This window comes from Anticarsia gemmatalis, chromosome 2 (assembly GCF_050436995.1).
Source record: "Anticarsia gemmatalis isolate Benzon Research Colony breed Stoneville strain chromosome 2, ilAntGemm2 primary, whole genome shotgun sequence".
Lineage (NCBI taxonomy): Eukaryota > Metazoa > Arthropoda > Insecta > Lepidoptera > Erebidae > Anticarsia > Anticarsia gemmatalis.
This window is the reverse complement of record NC_134746.1, coordinates 12,581,635-12,603,168: the sequence shown is the minus strand read 5'-3', so window position 1 is coordinate 12,603,168 and position 21,534 is coordinate 12,581,635. Positions and strand designations below refer to the sequence as shown.

At 36.5% G+C, this 21,534-nt stretch overlaps 1 protein-coding gene across 3 annotated transcripts in view; it reads right to left on the bottom strand.

Moving 5' to 3' along the window:
- The window catches only part of N (neurogenic locus Notch protein), a 149,047-nt gene that overhangs the window by 49,400 nt on the left and 78,113 nt on the right, over nucleotides 1–21,534 (bottom strand). For all 3 annotated transcript variants that reach the window (XM_076132973.1, XM_076132980.1, XM_076132987.1), the window contains exon 3: nucleotides 4,864–5,141. In XM_076132973.1, coding sequence (XP_075989088.1) covers nucleotides 4,864–5,141 — 278 coding nt within the window. The remainder of the gene's footprint in view (nucleotides 1–4,863; nucleotides 5,142–21,534) is intronic.

Sequence of the window (21,534 nt, the reverse complement as noted above, 5' to 3'; positions counted from 1 at the left end):
AAAGAATTCGGCCTGATTGGTAGAACGAGCTTAATTGGTATTATGGACACGATCCGATCTGTGCAAGTGTATACTGCTAAGTGCTAGTGATATGTTACATACACTTTTGAAACTAGTGTCAGAATTATAGGAGGATAGTTGTATAACTAAATCAGACTATTAAGCATTGGAAAAACCACGTCCATGATAAGAAATACGAAACCAAAACAGCAGGATTAAATTTTTAAGGAATTACAGATTTGCCAATACATTTTGGCAGAGTGGTATAGTGATAGAAACTAGTATTTTTCAAGTGGAAAATTACTTTCTGCATAAATCTATTAGTATGTTAGGTATTAAGGGACAATGAAAAAAGAAATACGTATTTTGATATTGCAATCAGTTAACAATAAAAACCTTGTACAGTTTTACAAGAAAAGGTATTATCGCGAATATAAAGGTATTATAAAGGTATTATTTTCATCTGCTGCAGACTGTATAGTTTCAAACATCACAATAAACAAACAGTTTATAGTATCTGTAGAAGCACTTATCATGAAACTATCTCGAGATGCGCCTCTATACCTTAAGACCCTAATAATACCCTAGATTTAAAGATGGCTGGACGCTCCGACGGGTTTGCGACGCCTACGCAACACACTAACCCGTTTCTCTAACATTTCTTGAAGATAATAGGTTGGCATTCTTCACGCTGTAGTGTTGATCCCACAGATCTTATGTGTTTAATATTCGCTATGAATACTGCTGATAGGAACGGTAGGATTTTTAGTACCAGAATATCTCTTGCGGCAAATTCCTTTTCATTATGATAGATGGCGACACACGCGGTTGCTTTTTGAACAAAAAAGTAGCTTTTCAACTGTCTCATGTTATCACTTTATCACAAGTGTTATTTCACGGTAAATATGTTACATTTTTACAACAAACAGTGCAAGCATTTTTGAAAACTAGTACGGATTGTCAAAGGCTTTCTGTGTGTACCATGGCAGTTTCAGTAGTTTAGTTTTTGCTACAACAACAATAAATACAATGCCATTTTAAGCGCTAAAACAGTTATTATATTAATTCTATTAAACAACAAAAGCACCGACACAACGGTAAAACACTAATCGCATAGACAATTGAAAAGCAAACCAGCCAAGTTCACACAACGAATTAACAGAACGACACGGTTTAACTAAAAGTATTACAAGTTGGCATATAATTCAGGAAATTATAGATTGTCGGCTTTCTACGACTTTCACTGTGCGGCTCCCGTGTGATACCGGCGATGTAATATGTAATTTTCCATATAATCTATTAAAAGTTTTATTCTTTAATTGAAAATTGTTCGTGATTAGACTTGGTTTTAGAAGTAGGTAGAACTACCGGTAACATAATTGGTGTTCGTAGACATGCAACATACTTTTTTGGAGAGTTTTTTCTATTATTTTTTGTCGTGCGACTGCTGTTTGTAATGATAGTTATAATTTGAGAATTACATTATAATAGATACAGGCGGATATGTCCCATTTGTCTTCAATCTCAATTTAAAAAAAACATACTTATTTACTTTATAAATAAGGTAATAATCCTATTTCAGTAATAGTATTAATTAGTACATTCTATGCCAATAAAGGCGACATCTTATTAAATTAAAAATTACGTAAATATTTAGAGTAGTTAAGCAGGATCTGCGCCATAATTGCGTTCCCGTACAAGGCGGCTGCGCAGGCGCAGCGGTAGAATTTTTTACACGAATTCCTTGTTTATGGAGGCTACTGGCTAGCTTGTCGCTAGATGTAATGGTACAAGTGCATTAAATATCGCGATTAATTATTAAAAGAAGACAAAAAAGTAACAAAAAATTATTTCATTTTTAACGGCACGCAATACTGAGCCCTTGCGTGCATAACTATGGCTAATAATTGTGAATCGACATGTCAAAAACACATATCGTAATTACATATCAACTGCAGTGTATTATCTTCGTAAAAGAATTGGACCACTGTCCAAATATTTCTCATTTTATTAAATCAGTGATTGTTCTTAATCGCAATCTCCATAAAAATAAACAATTCAAGAGCAACGAGTTCTGAATGCTATTATTACTGCCATTATCGATGCACAATTTAAATTAAATATCAATAACAATAAAATAAGAATGTAAGGACCGCATTCGACAAGTTTAAATCGATTAAACATATGTCCGACATTTTTATTTGTCTGCCAAAAATAATTTATGCTTGGCCATGATCGTACGAATGTCATAATATAAAAAATATTGTTTTAAATTACCAAAATATTGTATTTATATTCACTTAGTTGTAAAAGGTTAGACTGAAACGATCAATTTCCATTAACATTTCCTAATAATCCAAAAATGGATACGCTTATAAATATAAAACCGTTTTGACGTAAGAGATATCTAAATTAAGGCTTCCTATATTTTTCCACTTAATGTACAAACTATAAGAATCATACAGTCGATATACCAAGACAAGCCGTCATACGGCTTAAAAAATCTGCCACTAGAACAAGCACTAAATAAAAAAGCCAGAAAACGTGTTTACCCGTTCTCAAGCGGGATTTTTTTTGCAAAATCAGATAAATACTTGAAATAAGAAGTGTTGGAATTCCTACGTATATTTCAAAATCAAGATCAAAATCAAATCTTTTATTCATTTAGGTCAAATATTGACACTTATGATAGTCGTTACAATTACTGGATCTACCACTAGCTCGGAAAGGGGGTAGAGCCTTATGAGAAGAGCTAGCGAGAAACTCACGGCCACTCTTTTCAATCGCCAAATGTTTTACAATGTGCTTGATACAATAATTGATCATGCGAGGAGCTGCCAAAAATCAGCGATTTCTACTTGTTTATAACTTGGACCAACGGTAGTAAGTGAACGTTGACACCTGCCTGTCTTCTGCAATCCAAATTGCTTAGAGATTTATCTCTGCAATCACGGGAGCATCTGATTGCCGCAACGTTTAACTATTCTAACACGACAAATTAAATTGTATTTTAATGTAGACGCTTGAATAAACAAGTTAAGATGTTGCAAATTTATTTTAATGTTAAATTGAGATCGTATGCATAAAATCACGCGTTTTTCTCATTGAATACAGAGACTAAAGAACGCTGCTTGCTAGGATTGCTACAAACTTCCTTTGATCATAGTGAATGATCAAAGGATCTTGCCTTATAGAATGATTTTACGTATGTATGCGAGATAATACATGAAACCTGTTACAAGCATGTGTTATTTTCGTAAACAATGTTAAGAAGAAGTGACAAAACTATAAATTAAATAAACGAGTATGTGTTGTACAAAAACTGTGGCATTTTGTAGTCTTATAATAGTCATAAACTTTATGATGGTACAAAAATAGCAAACATATTGTATCCAACTAAAGTAAAAACTGGACAATGAAATAAAACTGGCTAAGATATGGAAGATACGAATTACAATTCACATGTTAATAGTATAGAATGCCGTCTAATTTCCGATTATAGATTCTAAAAATCAATTAAAACCAATTCCACACAACGGAACACGAATTTGATAGTCGAGTGTTAACCTAAAATCGAAACAAGTCAGAATGCAACGTTCACAAAATACTTATTAAACTGTCGACTCTCAGTAGAACAGAATAAGAATTAACATATAAATACGAAACGGCAATTATAAATACAGTGTTTGAAAGGAAACAGCTTTCCAAAATTTACTAGTTACTCCTTCCTATGCTTACGACATTTACGATACAGTAAATCATTATGATAACATAATTCTAGAACTAGTTTCGCTTGAGGCACTGATTGATCAAATTTCGCTTTTGGTCGTCCGCCTTTTATATCAGTAATTTATATGATGCCAACTCCAATATTAAAACCTCTACGGGTTATGATGACGGATTTATATTGACTTTTATTAATATCGTTCCAAGTATATTAACCTTTCCATATTTTGATGGTGATTTAAGATTTAGAAAATTAATTTATTGTACGTCTCCTATTTGTTAGTTATTGGGTCATCGTAAATCAGTGGGATTTGGGATTTGGTTTATGTTTTTATTTCAGCAGGTGTGCTTATGAGATAAGAATCCATAAACACTAAAATTTTCTCCTTTATTATTTAACTTGTTTGATTTACCCGTTTGTATTCTTTCCCTATTATTTACGACATCCCTTTACAACATGAGGCAACTAAATTATTCTTAGGCATTACGTAAACGATAAAATAGGTATTAAACAAGTCTGTAGCACTAACAAGCCCTATAAAGGTGTAGGATATGCGCTATAAACGCCGTCTGAATCCATTTGAGTTGAACAAAGATTAGAATCAGTTCTACATACAAGAGGCTTTGGAATAATTCATATCTAAGCAAACACCTGTTTATTAGTCATCAAAATGCGTAACCAATTACGCATGTAAGACGGACAGACGGATAGACAATTATACTTGATAATATCTTAGCTATTTCTGACCGAGATTATAAAGTGGATGATTACGTAGATTTGTTTGTAGGAAATGTAAAAGAAGGAGAGATAACAAGCGTCGTTGGGGATGTAAAACATGTCGTGATCGATAATTGCATTTGTGATGTGTGTTGAAAATTGATTAGATTGTAATCCATTATTTATTAATGGGACAAGTCACAAATTAAAAATAATGAAAACGAGTTGTTGTAGACATTAGGTGGCAGGAGTACGGATGGAATTAGGTTAAAGAATTATATTTGTCGTGAGATTTAAAACCACGACAGAATAGGTCCTGTATGAAGATTCTATAGTTACTACTGAATTTATTACTTTGTTATTTGTACGGGCTTTTAAACTTCATAATAGCTATAAAATAACATATTGCATAGACTAACCTGTATACCCCGGCGGGCAATCACACTCATACGTGTCCAATGACGTCAACCTGCAAGTTCCTCCATGCAAGCAAGGTTCGGAGTCACAGGCAGCAGGTATCCTGATCTCACAGAGCGAGGCACTGAAGCCAAGAGGACAGTCGCAGGCGAAGGACGGAGGACCACCCCCCACTCCTGGCCTGACCCGACAGGTCCCGCCGTTCTGACATCGTGGGCTGGACTCGCTGTGGCAAGGGTTCAGATGCTGGCAGAACTCGCCTGCGTATCGTGATGTACAACTGAAACAAGAAGAAAGAATTGTTAGACAATTTGTTAAGTTTATGATATGATGCAGGTCAACTCTACAAAGAGGCATTCTTGTGTAGGAGCAATCCATGGGTGTTCGGTAAAACGTGTCTTTTAATTGGTTAAAAGACAATAATTGGACGAAATATTTATCTAGACACACAAAATCAAACTACACACATCCTCTTAAACTCTAAAGTTTGCTATTACAAAGAAGTGATCAAAAGCCTGGATAGGAGCATAACATATTCCACATAACATACACATAGTTACACACAATGTACGTAGGTGCTCGGTCGTGCCGGACGCCGCCAATAAATAACGCAGATACGTCGCGACACGACCCACGTGACGTGCGCACGCGCACCCAATGCGCCCGGTGCCCCGCCCGCGGGATCCAACACACTTTTTGAATATCCTCATGATATATGTTGAAGGAAATGCTTTGTGTGAAAGAAACTTTGTTTAATTTTATATATAAAATTTCCATGTCGCAACGTTAGTTATCGTACTCCTCCAAACCGCTAGACCAATTCTCCTGAAATTTTGTGAGCATATTGAGTAGGTCTGAGAATTGGCCAACATTTTTTTTCATACCCCTAAGTGACAGTATTTTTTATATAATAAAATAGAAGTAAATAAAGTAATAATATAATAGTACTTAAATATAATAGGACTTAAATGTCATCTTCAAAGACGAGGTTTCGTGGTTGATTTTAGACGACTAATTTCAGACTTAACTTGCGGTTTGAAATTGATTCTCTTAAAGAAACGTTTTCTACAATGAACAAAAAGTTTACAACCAATATTGCGAAACAAAAAATCCAATTTTCTCTAATCACTTGCCAATCATCGACTAAGCTCATCAAGAGAATTTCATAAAACCATCAAGAGATTATCTATTCTATAGTACTAAACTTCAAAACGAGCAATAAGGTGCAAAACCAACACGGCTGGAGTTTATAATGGAGGCGTTTTTGCAGATTGCAATACTCAAGTAATCATGGTCCCTAGCTCATCTTGATGCACCATTAAGTAATCAATTTCACTCAGGAACACCATAAAGTTTAAAGCACCGTAATACTAGTTATATTTGAGGATATTGTAAGGAATAAATTGATGGATGAGTCGGGTAATAGAATTAAATTTGTTGTTAGATGTCCATAAACAAAGTTACAGGAATAAAATCTGTATTAGGGCGGTAGAATCAATAAAAATGCTTCTGTTGCGGCATAATATTGTAGAGCAAGATAGTACTTAAGTAAAAATTATGGAAGGCAATAATATCTTTCAGTATTAACAGTAAAATATCCGATGCGTACAACATATCTCATTGATTTTAAATAACAAAGCAACGGTTCCGGCCGATATGAGAATGACACGATTTCAACTTAAGTCCATCCAATAATGTACGGAGATAAAACGTCAGTGGAACGCCCACATTGAACCGAAACTCTTTGAAAAAGCTCGTATTATCATAATCCCACGATAAATTACGGCTACATGATAACCAGACAGAATAAGCGGACGTTAGGTAAATCATTGTAGACGACAATGATGCACGTCCGAAAATATTGTAAATACGGTTTTCGGAGAACGTCTTCGTAGTGTCTCACGGTGATGAGAATACAGCCTCCGAGACTTATAGCTATTAATTCAAGTCTGACAGTTTAAAATCTACTTCCAGTAAGCATTTTTGAGATTCTACAGTTGCAGTGATAATATATAGAAGTAGTAATGCCATCAAAAACATTCTGTACAAACCTCAAGTCTCGCCGTAAAAAGTTGTGAGATCTATATAATACCAAGTCGATTAATCTATTAAGTCTCTACTTAAAGGACCTTCTGTCTTAAGTAATCACGTATGTTATTATCATGCCAATTTTAAAAAAATACCTCTAAAACAAATAGACCGACCTGGCCATCGCATGATTTGATTATTAGTATGTATCACACTACACAGCACGACAAGAAGTTAATGCTCCTGAAATGTTAATAATGGCGAATTTGTGTTTTCTTGCGATGACCAAGCCGATCTATTTGTTTTAAAGGTATTTTTTTAAAATTGGCATGATAATAACATACGTTATAACTTAAGACAGAAGGTCCTTTAAGTAGAGACTTAATAGATTAATCGACTTGGTATTATATAGATCTCACAACTTTTTACGGCGAGACTTGAGGTTTGTACAGAATGTTTTTGATGGCATCTCACTTCTTTTTGTAGAGCGAATAGAGCAAACATAAGTCCAATTTGTATGGAAAGCCGTATTTTTTTCATAATTCAACATATTTTCCTATGGGAATGTTGTTCAGTATCATGGGCTAAACACCCTTACCCACCCTATACCTCCTCCCGTTATGTCTCATATAATAGATACATATTTACATCTATTTATTTTATTTTCTACAGAAATAATAATTTAATTCATTAACTGCAAATGTAACCTTGTAATCTTATACATTTATTTGGGATTACAAAGTTATAGTTGCAGTTAGTGTATTTAGAAAACTGGACCGAAATTAGAAAATATTGAATTTTTCCCATGATTAAGACACTAAACTCTATTTGTATTCTAAATTTTAAGCTTCTAAGTCTGCTAGAAGTACCTTAGACTTTTGATGATCGGTGAGTCAGTGAGTCAGTGAATCAGTGAGTGACAAAATTCAAAATTTTAACAAGTTGTCATTCTTAAACTACTGGTTCAAATTGACTGAAATTTTAAATATACCGTGTTTATACAATGACTAATTAGTTGCTGAAAATTCAGGCTTCTTGTTTTATCCACTACGAAATTATAGGGGTGTCAAAAATAGCCCGAATTGCTTCGAGAAAAGGATGTTACGGCCGTGCCGCTTTTTTTTTGCTCGACTTGCGGGGGCACTTCCGTGCCCCCAGATATTTAGATATAATATACAAAACTGATAATATTGTTTCAATACTAACACCATAGATGAATAGCAGATAAAAGACCGTGTCGTACTTTTAAACCAAAGCACTTACTGAGACCAACTTCCTCAATGAAATTGATATTTCATATCTTCTATCTATACCATCGTAAAACTTATCATTTACAATCTTCGGTTTGTATTTCAATACTTACTTTTACTGCAAACACTGCGCCATTAAAAAAGGCTTTAAAAAGGGTGTAACCACCCACTAGTTTTATTGTATCAGTTTATATTATAGTGCGTGGTACCAACGTTCCCAATGTACCCACCCACGTGTATGTTAATGGCCTTAAATGAAGTAAATCTCATTTATTAAACCGCTCCAATACCAACACTCTAGGTGTCTGTGAGAACTAACGTATTCATAGACATTTCACCCAAATTGAACGTCATAAACCCATATTGGCCTGTTTGATTATACATTCATAATAAACGATTTGTGTATTTAATATTGTTTATATTATTTGTAACAATTATAACCACCAAATTTATGGGCCGTGAATCTCATAAAATGAGTATTGAACTAACGTTATTTATTTTCCAATAATTATGAATATTAATGTTTTATTAACGTTGAACCAACAAGGTGCTATAAACGGAGAAAGCTATGTGCATTCTGGTACGAGAATAAAATCAGAGGTAAAGGGAGAAAAGGCATAAAATATTCCATGAGTTTGGTTTAAGCAAAAACAAAATGTTGGAACTAAACAATGGGTTTCACCAAATACAAATGTGTTTATCGTGATTTTGTTACATAGGTTGGTGAGTTGAGGTGAGCCTGTATGCTGGGCCGCTCGCGTGGGAGGACGGAGGACAGAGCCTGTTCGATGCGCCCACGCACTGACCTCAGCCAAGGGGTGCATGCGCCGCACCAACTCGCTTATGTTATTGCAAAACATTCTTAGAAGGTCTTGCTTGTTTTGGCTACAGAATACTGAAAGGTATTTTGATTCGAACTAACAATTTTAAATTGTAAGATTACGTCACTTTATAAGTAAAAATTGAGATGCTCTGGCCACACCTGCTTAGGACAAAAATTGTTCCCACCTGAGTCATAAAGATGATAAGGTAAGGGGTCCTAAAACCCGAGGTTTTCTCATGGCGTTAATTACGACGTCGATGAAACAATAAGACCGCAGATGACGCCGCCAGCGTCCGAGATTATCTCTCAAAATTATAACCGGCCGCGAAAATAGGGCTTTTGTTCAACAAGACTAGGAGCTAAATCTTCATTATGGGGCGAACAATAAATTATCATTATCGTCGATCTAATTATATCGAGTGAAAAATACAACTGAGTGCAGCCGTGGCTGTGTTGTTTTTATTGCGCAGATTGTACCAAGTTGTGGACTTGTTTGAGATTCCATCTACTAACATCCACTTACATCATCGTTTTTATTAAGCTTCGTGAAGATTTTTCATACAACATTTTATTTTTGGTTTCATTATTCTTTGTTATCTCGTATCTCATTGCTCTTTTTCAGTTGAAGGTTTGTGTCACTGGTTTTTACAACTGGCTACATGCCCAAGCTTTGTTAGGCACAGATTTCATCAAATCTTTATGGGCCATCATTATTGTCATTGGAATAACATCACAGGGTTTTCCCCATCACCAATATTGGAATACCGTTAAGGACACAAGTGCATATGCGGCATAACAATCAAGACAAGATTTTTCAAAGAGAGTCTTACAAAAACATTGCTTTGAAAAGACACATGAAATACTGAAACGTCTTTCAATTTTATGGAACGTTTAAATCTCAATATGTCAGCAGTTTTGACACACAATTGCTTCACACAATTGCTTGAGCGTCACCTCAAATTGAGGACGCGATACTATAAACTTCACAATGAGCTTACAATTCAAGTCCAAGTAAATCCTGTGCCAAAACAGTGTTGGAAAATCCGCCCGATCAAGGCTGGCGGTGTTCAGTGTAGCTATAATTTATAGCCTGTGACAGGAGATGGCGCGTCGAGCGCTGTGCCCGCAATAAATAAATTGTTGCGTGTTAACCGCTAGCTAGTAATGCGATACGCTGTTACTATGAACTTTTAAAGAAAGCTGCGCCATTTTATGTTGCTGAATAAGGAAATGGTATTTTGGGATGCAGTTTTTTAGCTGCGGCTGGTGTAAATAATGAGACGGGAAAAATGTTAGTAAAAAGGATTCTGTAATTAATTTAGAGTAAATTTTAAGTAAGATAAAAAATAGAATTTTCGATCAATGGATAGGTAAAAACTGTCTTTAAAAGGGCAAAGGTTTCCTAAAAAACACTAAATAATTTAAGGAGGTCCTTACATAGTACATATGAATAGCTGAATAAATTAAAAACATGGAAGAATGTTGAATGACATAATTTATCAGTTCGGGTGGAATCTAGACCAGTTTTCCGTACCAGTTTTACCAAATATACGTGTGCACCAAATCTAACAGTACGTATACGTTCCATACATCATAATTAGCATGAGTATTTATGAATGAATCTATACTAATCTATACTAATATTATAAAGCTGAAGAGTTTGTTTGTTTGTTTGAACGCGCTAATCTCAGGAACTACTGGCCCGATTTGAAAAATTATTTCACTGTTAGATAGCCCATTTATCGAGGAAGGTTATAGGCTATATATCATCACGCTATGACTAATAGGAGCAGAGTACCAGTAAAAAATGCTACAAAAACGGGGAAAATTTTGATCCATTCTCTTTAATGTGACGCAAGCAAAGTCAGGTCAGCTAGTGTATAATATGATTAACAAACATGATGGGCGCGTATGCCGCATGCCGTCGTCTTCGTGGAAGCGCGCAGGGCACGTCGCATGTCGCTCGGTTATCAGATGCGCGCGCGCTGACGGCTGCGTGCGCATGCGCAATGGGTGTATCTTGACGCTCTATCGTTTAACGCAATAGTGTCGAAACGTGAAGGCGTTTTGGTAATGAGATTATCTTTTTGAATGTTGATGTTTGAAAAATTTGATCTGTTATTTACTTTGCTGCAGGTAGGTAAATAGCACTGAAATTTTCAGATACATTTATCTGGTAAACTTCGACGTTTCTTGTTGCCTATATGCGATGGTTTATAAGATAGGACGGATAGCCCTGCACTGCGCATATAATAACTTAATTTAACTTGAATAATTTCATAAGTTTCTTAATAATTTCTGCATAAGATTCTATATACCTATACCAGTAAGAAAACACTTTAACCACACTACCAATTTCCCTCCATACAAAAAACCACCAGCAAAAAATCTCTAACTAATCTGTCTCTTAGAACTTTACTGGCTTATTACCACATAGCTTAATAATCAGCTGACTTCCTTCACAGACCAATTTGTGGTGTAACGGTGTAGAACCATGTCCTACCAGAACGGGCGTTTTTCCACGGGATCCACCGTTTTTTCCTCAAAGAGTATGGACCAGTTCTCTTCCTGACATCATTAGGTGGATCTGCTATGGGCATGCGCAGTTATCCACCTTACGTGGCGTGTGGATGGGAATTATAGTAATTGGTGTTAGGCTGTTTGCTTTCAAGAAAGTTTAGTATGACACTGTAGACTGACTGGCTGAGCTGTCACTATATGATAGTTATTTAAAAGGATATTTGTCATGTTTACTATAAGTACTTAAACAATAACAGGCCTTAAGTAAAGTATAAAGTAAATGGAAAATAAAAAGAGCTGCTCTTAAAAATAAATCAAGAACAACTCGGGCACCTAGTAATAAACCGTGGCATATTTATCTTCGGCTACTACAAAAGACTGAACTATAATAACAATTTCTTACAGCAATTAAGACCGAGGCATGGGACATAAAGTGTACGTCGGAAAATAAATAAAAGTCAATCCTACCATAAAACGCACGGTAGCATGCGCAGGCGCAGCGTCGTAGCTCATCGGGCGCGCGCGCAACTAAAACATTACATCTCGCTTGTTCGATAAATACTTCTATTTTCTCCCGGCTTTGTATGCAAATTGTGTTTTGGTTAAGCTTTTTGGAGTGTAATGCTAAATGTGCGTAGAGAATAATATGAACGTAGACCTCATTCCCACATACTAGATGTGTTTGTGGTCACATGTGACACAGCACGGGGACGATTAAAAAGTGCTCGTTCTGAATAACGATCGGGTGTCTGTTCTTAGAAAAGGATTGTGTAATGAGATTTTATGGAGCGCTGTTATGACAATGGTTTTATAGCTTTATTCACAACTAGCTGACCCGCGCAACTTCGCTTGCGTCACCTAAGAGAATGAATGGGTCAAAACTTTCCCCGTTTTTGTAACGTTTTTCGTTGCTGCTCCGCTCCTAATGACCGTAGCGTGATGTTATATAGCCTATAGCCTTCCTCGATAAATGGGCTATCTAACACTGAAAGAATTTTTCAAATCGGACCAGTAGCTCTTGAGATTAGCGCGTTCAAACAAACAAACAAACTCTTCAGCTTTATAATATTAGTATAGATGTGGAGCTATATTTGCGTTACTACTTACTTAGCCTTACAAGATAATATCTGATTCATTGATTGATACAGTCATTTACATGTACTCAATATTGTTAATGTGTTGTTTTCTGGTGACCTTGATCTTCGTTGATAATGTACGATTTTGGGGGACTGACGATAATGTTATAAATAATGATTCACTAAGTAAATTAACGTACTTTAACTTGACTAACATCATCTGATATACTGTTGTCCCTAAATCCATCAGAAACTAACCAAACATAAATTCCAGGAGATTCCAGGAGGATTCCAAACAACAATTTAGCAAACACATCCTTGTACAACCTGCACAAAGCAACAACGGAATGCCTAATTAGCGTTGCAACAATTAGAGATAGTAACCACAATGGCTAGGATTGTATCTACTACTTTCGACTTCCCAGTCCCTGTAAATCTTGCAGATAGGACCCCAGACACCGGCGATAAGGGCCCACACGACCCTAGTAATTGACGTAATAAGCTAAAGGTTTTTGAACCCTTTATAAAGGTAACTTTATGTCCTACGACTTAAAATAGATAGGTCCTGAGATAATGTTATAGTGAAGTAATAAATACTGGCCTATCTTACGTTTCGTGTGAAACTGGGAAATATTATTTGGCGTGGACTTTGCCCAGCAGTGGGATGCTGGACTTATTTAGTTGCATGTAGATGAAGAGCTAAATATTACAGTTTATCTTGAAATATTGCTACTAAGTAATTTAAACGGCTTGCGATAAATTATTTAAAGTAACACTTTGTGAATTCATTTTATGTTTAGACCAAGCTTGAGAATCGATTGTGCGGGTGGCTCTGTAGAGCGCTACCACTCACAAAAACAACGAAACTACAAGACGTGATAATTACTACAATAAACATCCCACTATTGGAGTTTTTTGATGAAAGCTTCTACACAAAGTTAGACGGTTCAGACATCTAGATCGGTTAAATTCAGATCTATGTTAGTACGTGATTGGGCGAGCGAGCGGCGCTTGCTCACCGGCGGACGCAATTTGCTGGGGGGCGTGGCCACAGTAGCGGGAGGGGGGCACCAGCACCTACAGGTAATAGGTAACCTCCGTGCACTTGAATTCTTCAAGTTTTTCTTATAGAGAGATTTATAGTTATGCTACTTAGAGATGAGTTGAGTGATGGAATGACTTCGGTACAAGATTGTTGATAAAACGTTCATACAGTTACAAAGTAATTAATATTAAAGTTAATAACTCTTTTTGCTGCGTCTAGAGAGCTTGGGATAAAAAAGCAAGAGCAAAATGAAGCCTTCAGGTACACAATGGACTGAGATAATAAAACCGTAGTACAATCGAATCGTGTCACTAACTAACGTCAGGACAGAAATACAGAGAGAATTGAACGCGTAGAGCGAAATGAAATGCGAACAAATACAAATAATATACAGGGTGCATGAGCAAGCGCATGGAGGACAATAGCGCCGCCATCCATGTGCCTCGGGGGCTCTCAGGTAGGGCTGCCACGGACCAGGCCCGGCTTAAGTGCTCTGTGTATGTACGGGCATAATTCATGCTTGGTTTTGTTATTGGAAAATAATAAACGGCTTGAATGAGAACTGCGTTATCAGCATTTATATTTATTAACAGCTAATTTTAGAATATATGCATTCTTAAATTAATATGCGTTGTTCGATGTTAGTGATATCTTTCGAGAAATAAATATCTTTAACCATAACCTAATTTAAAGTTTAGTTATTTCTATAAAGATACATAGCCGCTGTTTAAAATATAGCTACAATTAAGTCCATTATTTACGACAAGCGTCAAGGAAACTCCGCCAATAATAATATACCTGTCACAAAACTTAAGGACCGTAATTTTTTTGACCCAAGTTAAGCAAGCAAAAGTCTACAAAAGGTTGGCCAACATAATAATAACAAAATTCGGCGTATAGTTGTGAAATCGTGACTCTACAAACATTTGCCAAATGGTAATGACTCCAAATGGTGATTTGTACGAGTGAGATGTCGAAAATTATTTTATAGAATGTATTTTTAGAGAGTAAATAAAATAAATGAGCTCTTCACGTGTTTCAATCCAGTTTGATATCTACATTTATAATTATGTTTGGAATTTTAAGATGTATCGTGAGCTTTGTTTTTCTTTCTTATTGTGGTAGTAAAATAGTAGAATGGATTGTGTAACACTATGTGTAATTTTTGAAGGTTTTATGAAAACATTAATTAGGGAACCTCGTTTTTAATATAATACTTTTCTCTATACAAAAGAAAAGATCTTGTCTGGGATGTGCAATGTAGAACTCTTCAAAAGTTGAAGTAAGTCGATATCTTATGGTAAAAGCATTCTTCGACAACCTGCTTTAACAATTTCTTATCCTGTTATTTATTTAAAGAAAAACAATAATGAAATCACAAAAATAACCTCGCCTCCGTCATTTAACATAACAGGTTACAAATGAAGTTATCATGAAATAATCAGCTTGATCGTGCAAGTCATATTAATCTGTGGTCGTAGCATAGACAAATAGACGTTTTACAATATTAGAAATAAGAAGCTGTCTCTATGGTAACATTTGAAAATGGAATAAAAAGTTAAACCGAAGTAGTTGTTTTATTGATCTCATTGATCTCAGAATTCAGTTTTTCAATTATTTTTTCCTACTTCTAGATTAACTTGCGTCATAATTACACAAATATATTTTTTTTTCTTTGTCATAAAATCATAATTTTTGTACACCATTCATAGTCAGATACATGTGTAATCTATGACCTCATGTAACAACATTAATGGAAAATCAATACAAATACGCCCTTCGTCCATCAAAGGTAAAACAGACCATGTTATAAGGTAAAAAAATGTTGATTTGTTTAAATAATGCACAATACGCGCATGTCACAATCCGCGCACGCGTCCGCCGCGCCCGTTCCCACGCGCACGCACACATGCGCACACGTAACACGCACGGACACGTCTCTGTGTGCGTGAAGCGCGCGCGCAGCTTGCGCTCACAACTTTCATAGAGTATTTTAAGCTAAACTAACTCTACACTTATAATATCGATCTAGTAATATGTAACTGATAACAAGGAATTCTACTTAAAAATGTAATTAACATACCGTGATAAATCAGTAATCGAATGTAATTAAATAAAAACTCTCATTTGAAATTCAAAATTTCCTTTAAGGGCTTTTAATATTATCGAGCTGTTAATGAATAAGGACAGAATAGGAAGGACAATGACTAACGCAGATGTTTCCGAAGGTCTACCAACATCTGCTAAACAAATTTAGCCATAGTTGTTCTAGAGTTTTAATTAAAATTGGATACAAATTGATCGTAAAATTTATAATTGTAGGCAACTTTGTGGCTAAGTGAACGTTTTTTGCGTTTCTATAATCACTCTTATAGTGTAGTTGTAGTTGTGTATGGGTTTTCATAAACTTGTTTAAACATGCTATAAATAAATTGACCGCACAATATTTTGTTGTAATATCCTCCCTCTGCATTATAAAAGATTAATCATAGGGTACCTATTAGCAATTAACCCTCAATTTAGATGAGTAATGACATGTCATTAAAGTTAAAACCTCATTTGATTTCATTCACCAAAAAAAAGGATTAAACTATTGGGTCTAGAATCAGACTACTTTATTGTGATTTTATTGTCGTAATGCTACCTTCAACTTAACTTTTTTTTCCATATAGAAATTCCGTCCTACCTACTGCAACCTATAGATGCATGCTTAAACAATTCTACAAAAATGATTCAATAAAAATCCTTTTTTCATAATCAAAACCATGAACACAAAAAATTCACATCTGTATCATAATCTGTGTACCCCAACATCCGTTGATGAACAGATGAGACGAACTGCCATGAACACTGCTGACACCGGCAAGGTGACGCCATTGTTGTACAAATCGACGGTTATTACGATAATGTGCCACACATTACCGCTGTTTGGATAAGCTAATATGGTGGTAGGGAAATTGATGGCAGTAGAAAGACTTTTGATGGAAATGTTTTGGACTTGATTTGTAAACTTTTGTAAACAAGACTATGGATAAAGTCACAGAGACTTTCTAGACAGTTGGTCTAGAAAATTGGACTTTTAGAGATAATACTGTGATATTCTTTTCCATTACTTTGTTAGATAGAGCAGGCGTGTGTAAAATGCAGGGTTAATGATATCGACATTCAAAATAATTGAAATTAACCTGCACCAAAATTCATAACGATTAACATAAATAAATATATGTACGGTGAACTACCTCCCCCAAAACCTTAGCAATTAAAAATAAAATTGCCATCATATCAAAGCAATCTTCGGGTATTCATCATCCCTCGGGTCCATACACCATTGTGTGACACAATACGGAATTATCTATACACCAGGATCGAGTTACTGCACACACGTGCATTCCCCCTCCCCTTCTCCTTCGCCCCCTTCGCCCCTCAGCCCGCCCCCCACCATGTGCGCAGACGCACACGTCTCAGTAAGATCAGGCGGAAATTTTGCCGCGCTGCAGTTTGTCATGGCCGCCTTATGTAAGCATTTCTAATGCCAAGATGATGGAAGTTTAAGGTTTCAAGCTGTTATTTACATAGTTGCATGTGAGGTTTCTATGTTAGTGCTATAGGGAACTTGGATAGTATTTTTACTTAACATAGATAGTTATAAGTACAAGATTGAGATCAAGTTTCGACACCAAACCTATGTTACAGGTAGACGTAGGCAACTTAAAGTATTTCCCAGACTCCTCGATTTATACTAACGAGGATTTAAAAATCTGCTGTATCAAAGGACATAAATCTTCACACGAACCCTTGTAATTGAGTAGTCGAGTATCACACAGAAGTTTACTGTAGAACGTAAACGAAACGTTGATATCAATCGCATCATTTACGGGTGCACGGCTGGTGCGAATCGCGTCGAGGCTTGAAACGAGCTGCTCAAGCGCACCCGATAGATCCCCGATAACATCAACAGATGTGCTAATGTAATGAACACCCTTCTTAGTATTTCAGCGACTAACAAGCCGCTAATAGCATGTGAATTCTCAGTTCAACGCCTCAATCCACGGTATCAAAACATCAAATGTTATGAACTGAGGTGTCAGGTAATCCAACGTATCGTATTGTCTTTTTATTAAGTGTCTTGACAAAATAACAGCGATATCTCCACCGATCGCACCTATTACAAACCGAAATATGATACCAAAACACTTCAAATTAATTACAAGGCGTTCGAGAATACAAATTACCGTTCGATAAACTCCAAAACTAAACCGAGCCACTAAATGGCTTCCAGGCATCGAGAACACAAAATAAAAACTGTTTTAAATTCATATTTGTTCCGTAAGTGATACCGCGAACAAAAACAAGAGTTTTTCCATTTACCATATCATCTACTTCGATCAGCATAAATATTAATATGGGCGTGACCATGTCGTGTTGCAGTTAAGATGATTAATGTATAACACTATTCTTTTGAGTTTAATTGTAAGCTGAGGCAGTGCGGCGCCGCGACGCGAGGTTAGAGCTCATAGCCTCGTATTGAGCACATGTTGGCAATTACTGGAGTCAATAGAGGATGCGAGCATTCGATCGTGATAATGGTGTGACAAACGTACGGCGCGGGCGTCGGCGGCGGCGGCTCGCCAGCCTGCCGAGGCCATAAATCTAAAGGCCCGACCAAAAGGACGCGCGCAACCCTTTATTATACCGAGACATGATTGGCCTCGGGCGCTCGAACCAAACGAATGCACGCTCAGTAACGACCGTCTCGTATCTGCGACTTCACTTTCCGAGAGAGGTTTTCTTCTTTTTGAAACGCAGCGATTAATACCTCAAAGGCTCAGAGCGCAGAGTTCAACGTATCACGCTCAAGGTCGCGACTAACGGTCGCGCACACCGCGAATACAATAGTCCACGATTTAGCAACATAATTGTTCCTTCACGATCGCTACGTGCGACACCCGGATTGTAAACAAGACATATGGAGTGGTGCGCGTGTCGCATACTGATCGGCGGGGAAACACGCCACCCGAACTCTATAACACTTTTTGCGATTATCGAATTCCATATTTTTTATCGAGAATCTGATGTCGGGATGGAAACAATTGTGTCTACATGGAACGTCGCACCACCGTCAATCATGTACTCGCTCGTAAATACGTCTGAAGCACGACCGCTATTGAATGCGGCAACAAGAGAACGAAATGTAAATCGAACATGACATCCGGGTGCGAGTTCAAGCGAGCATCACCGCGGATTCAAAATGGAAACATTCACGGACGCCGCTTAATCTCCTATCGAATCAATGAGATTGTTCTGGCGAGCACGCCCGGGGTCGGGTCACCGTGCTAAACGGCGCAACAACTCGAATACCCACCAGTCAGTAGTTAAAACCATAAGAACACGTGAGTACCTATACGTGTACCGCTGTCATAACTGGTTTATCACAGCAATATGAGCCGTACGTCATCGTGATAACTACCATTGAGTTTTTACATTAAGTTTGCTGTTGTGAGTCATACACAAACTTTATTTTTAATGAGGTTTAAAGTCAATAAACTTTTACAAGTTTTTCTTAGCATCTCGGTGTCATTTGTGTAGCTTGCAAATGAGCTACTGATTGGAGACGTGTATTGGCAAATATTTGTTTTGCGTCGTTAGCGGGACTGGGATTGAATCGTCGTAATCTGGTATGAAGCATGGAGGCGCACGACGAACAGATCTCTGCTCCAAATCTGAGTCGTGGTCGCGCCGCTCAGCCATTATATGCAAATAGTAAAGCCGTTCTCTAAGCACAAGTTTTGGACGACAGCGATAGCTGGTTTCGTATCGACTGAGTACTGTTTCGCGCTATCAGATCGATCAAGGTGTCCGAATAGAAAAGGCTTTATAAACGTCTGATATAATAACCATTATTAGTTATGAGACAGACATTTGAATAGTTCAAAACGTAAATAATAATTCTGGCATTGCTTTTGTTGAAATGTAATGTCGTAATATCAAGCAAATTCATACCAAAATGTTGTAACGAGCGTCAGTAACTTAAACCGTGTACTAAAACTTGAAAATAAATAACGGTTGAGCAACACATGTCACCCTATTGTGACAGAGAGGCACGCTTAGACGATACAAACGTTATAAGCGAACGTCTCTTGAATTTATCCGGACTATTCCCTGAATAATTGAGCAATCTGATTATGTATGTGAGAATGACATGTTTGCGATTTTGTTTTAGAAAGCGACATCATAAACAGATTGTATAATGTACTGTAATAAAGACATTTGTAGGTAAACAGGCGTCGTCGGGCGAAAGCGGGCCTTAAAGCGGCATGACTATGAAACAGGTAACATTATTTTATAGAGATTATAGCACATAAAATAATCTAAGGTATACATTCTAGATTAAGTTCTGACCGTTAGTAACAAACTTAGCTTTATAACTTTGCAGTAACAGTTATTTTTTAGACAGTAGAAAATTCATTATGAGCGCTGATAATTTTGAGACCACGGTAGTTAGTTTTAGACTAGCAAAAAGTCAGATAAAAAAGTGTCTTCTAATTACTGATGGAGTCTAGCAAAAAATTGTCTATGTAGACTTATTAAAGGACAACCGAAACTAACCGATTTTGTTCTTTAAAAAAATGTGAGATATTTTTGAGTTGTAACAACGATTCGTCTTATTTCGCAAGTACTTAAAACAATACGGTACTACTACGTATCCAGGCATTTACGGTGTGGTGGGAAAGAGGTTCTGATCGCATGGGAGCCCCGGAGGCCTGAGTTCTCTCGATTGGCCTCGCGCCACCGCCCCGGGCGCCCCGACCGCCTAACCACCGGTTCTTGGAGATATTTTTACCTTAAGAACACTGGCTAATAATAATGCGTGGATATTGGTTTATAGACGAATGGAATTGTTATCGAGAACTGTTCTACAAAACAGATTTATACGCTTATTTTAAAGCAGAATTTCTGTACGTAACTATGTACTAATGACTGTCTCCGTGGCGCAGTGGTTTAGCTCGCCATGTCTCTACCATTCGCCGGGAGATCGTGGGTTCTATTCCCACACGGAACAACTATTTGTGAGATCCATGTTTCGGGTCTGGTCGAACTTTCTGTTTGTATGTTTGCAAAAGTCCCCGCGACACAAGAGCAACTCTTCGTGCAGGAGTTGTTTTTTTTAAGATAATAAAGGTAAGTTTTGTATGTATTAAAAATATTTTTATATTGACAGATATCTTGTTTCCCATATTATAAATTCATAAATACGTGTCAATTTTATACATATTCAAAGCTATTACAATAATAAAGCAGAATGTCTTGAAGCATCAAATCTATTTTGCGTTGAACTCACAAACATTATTTTTTATTGTCCTAATGCGACTTGATGTGCGTTTTAACGGGCTTTAATATACAAAATTTTATACGAAAATTGATTCATATTCGGATTATATTAGTAACTTGAGATAAATGACAAGAACGGGTATATTGCACCATTTTTCTCGGTGATTTGTTATCTGTGGTAGCTCTGGGCGTCCATAAATCATAGACTTGCGTGGCTCGTCGTGTTTTAGGTGATTGAGTGAAATGTCTCGAGGGCCCTAAATTATCATTAAGGTGATTTGAAAGAGAATACTATAAGTAAGATGAGAATTACGTAACTAATGGAATAAGAGTTAAAATCATTATTTTATTTGGCACTTTCAACTTCAACCGAAAGGAATAAACACTTTCGTAGCAAGTAATTAAATTGAAAAATTATGAATATAGTTCGAATGTACTGGAAATCTATTTACCAAGACTACAAAATACAATACTAATAAACGTATTCCACGTAATAACTTTTAAAAATACAAGTGCAATAAACAGCAAAATGTATTTCTACACTCCTAATGCCAAATGACAATCTGCAAAGGAAATACACAGAGATAAAACCTAACAGTCTT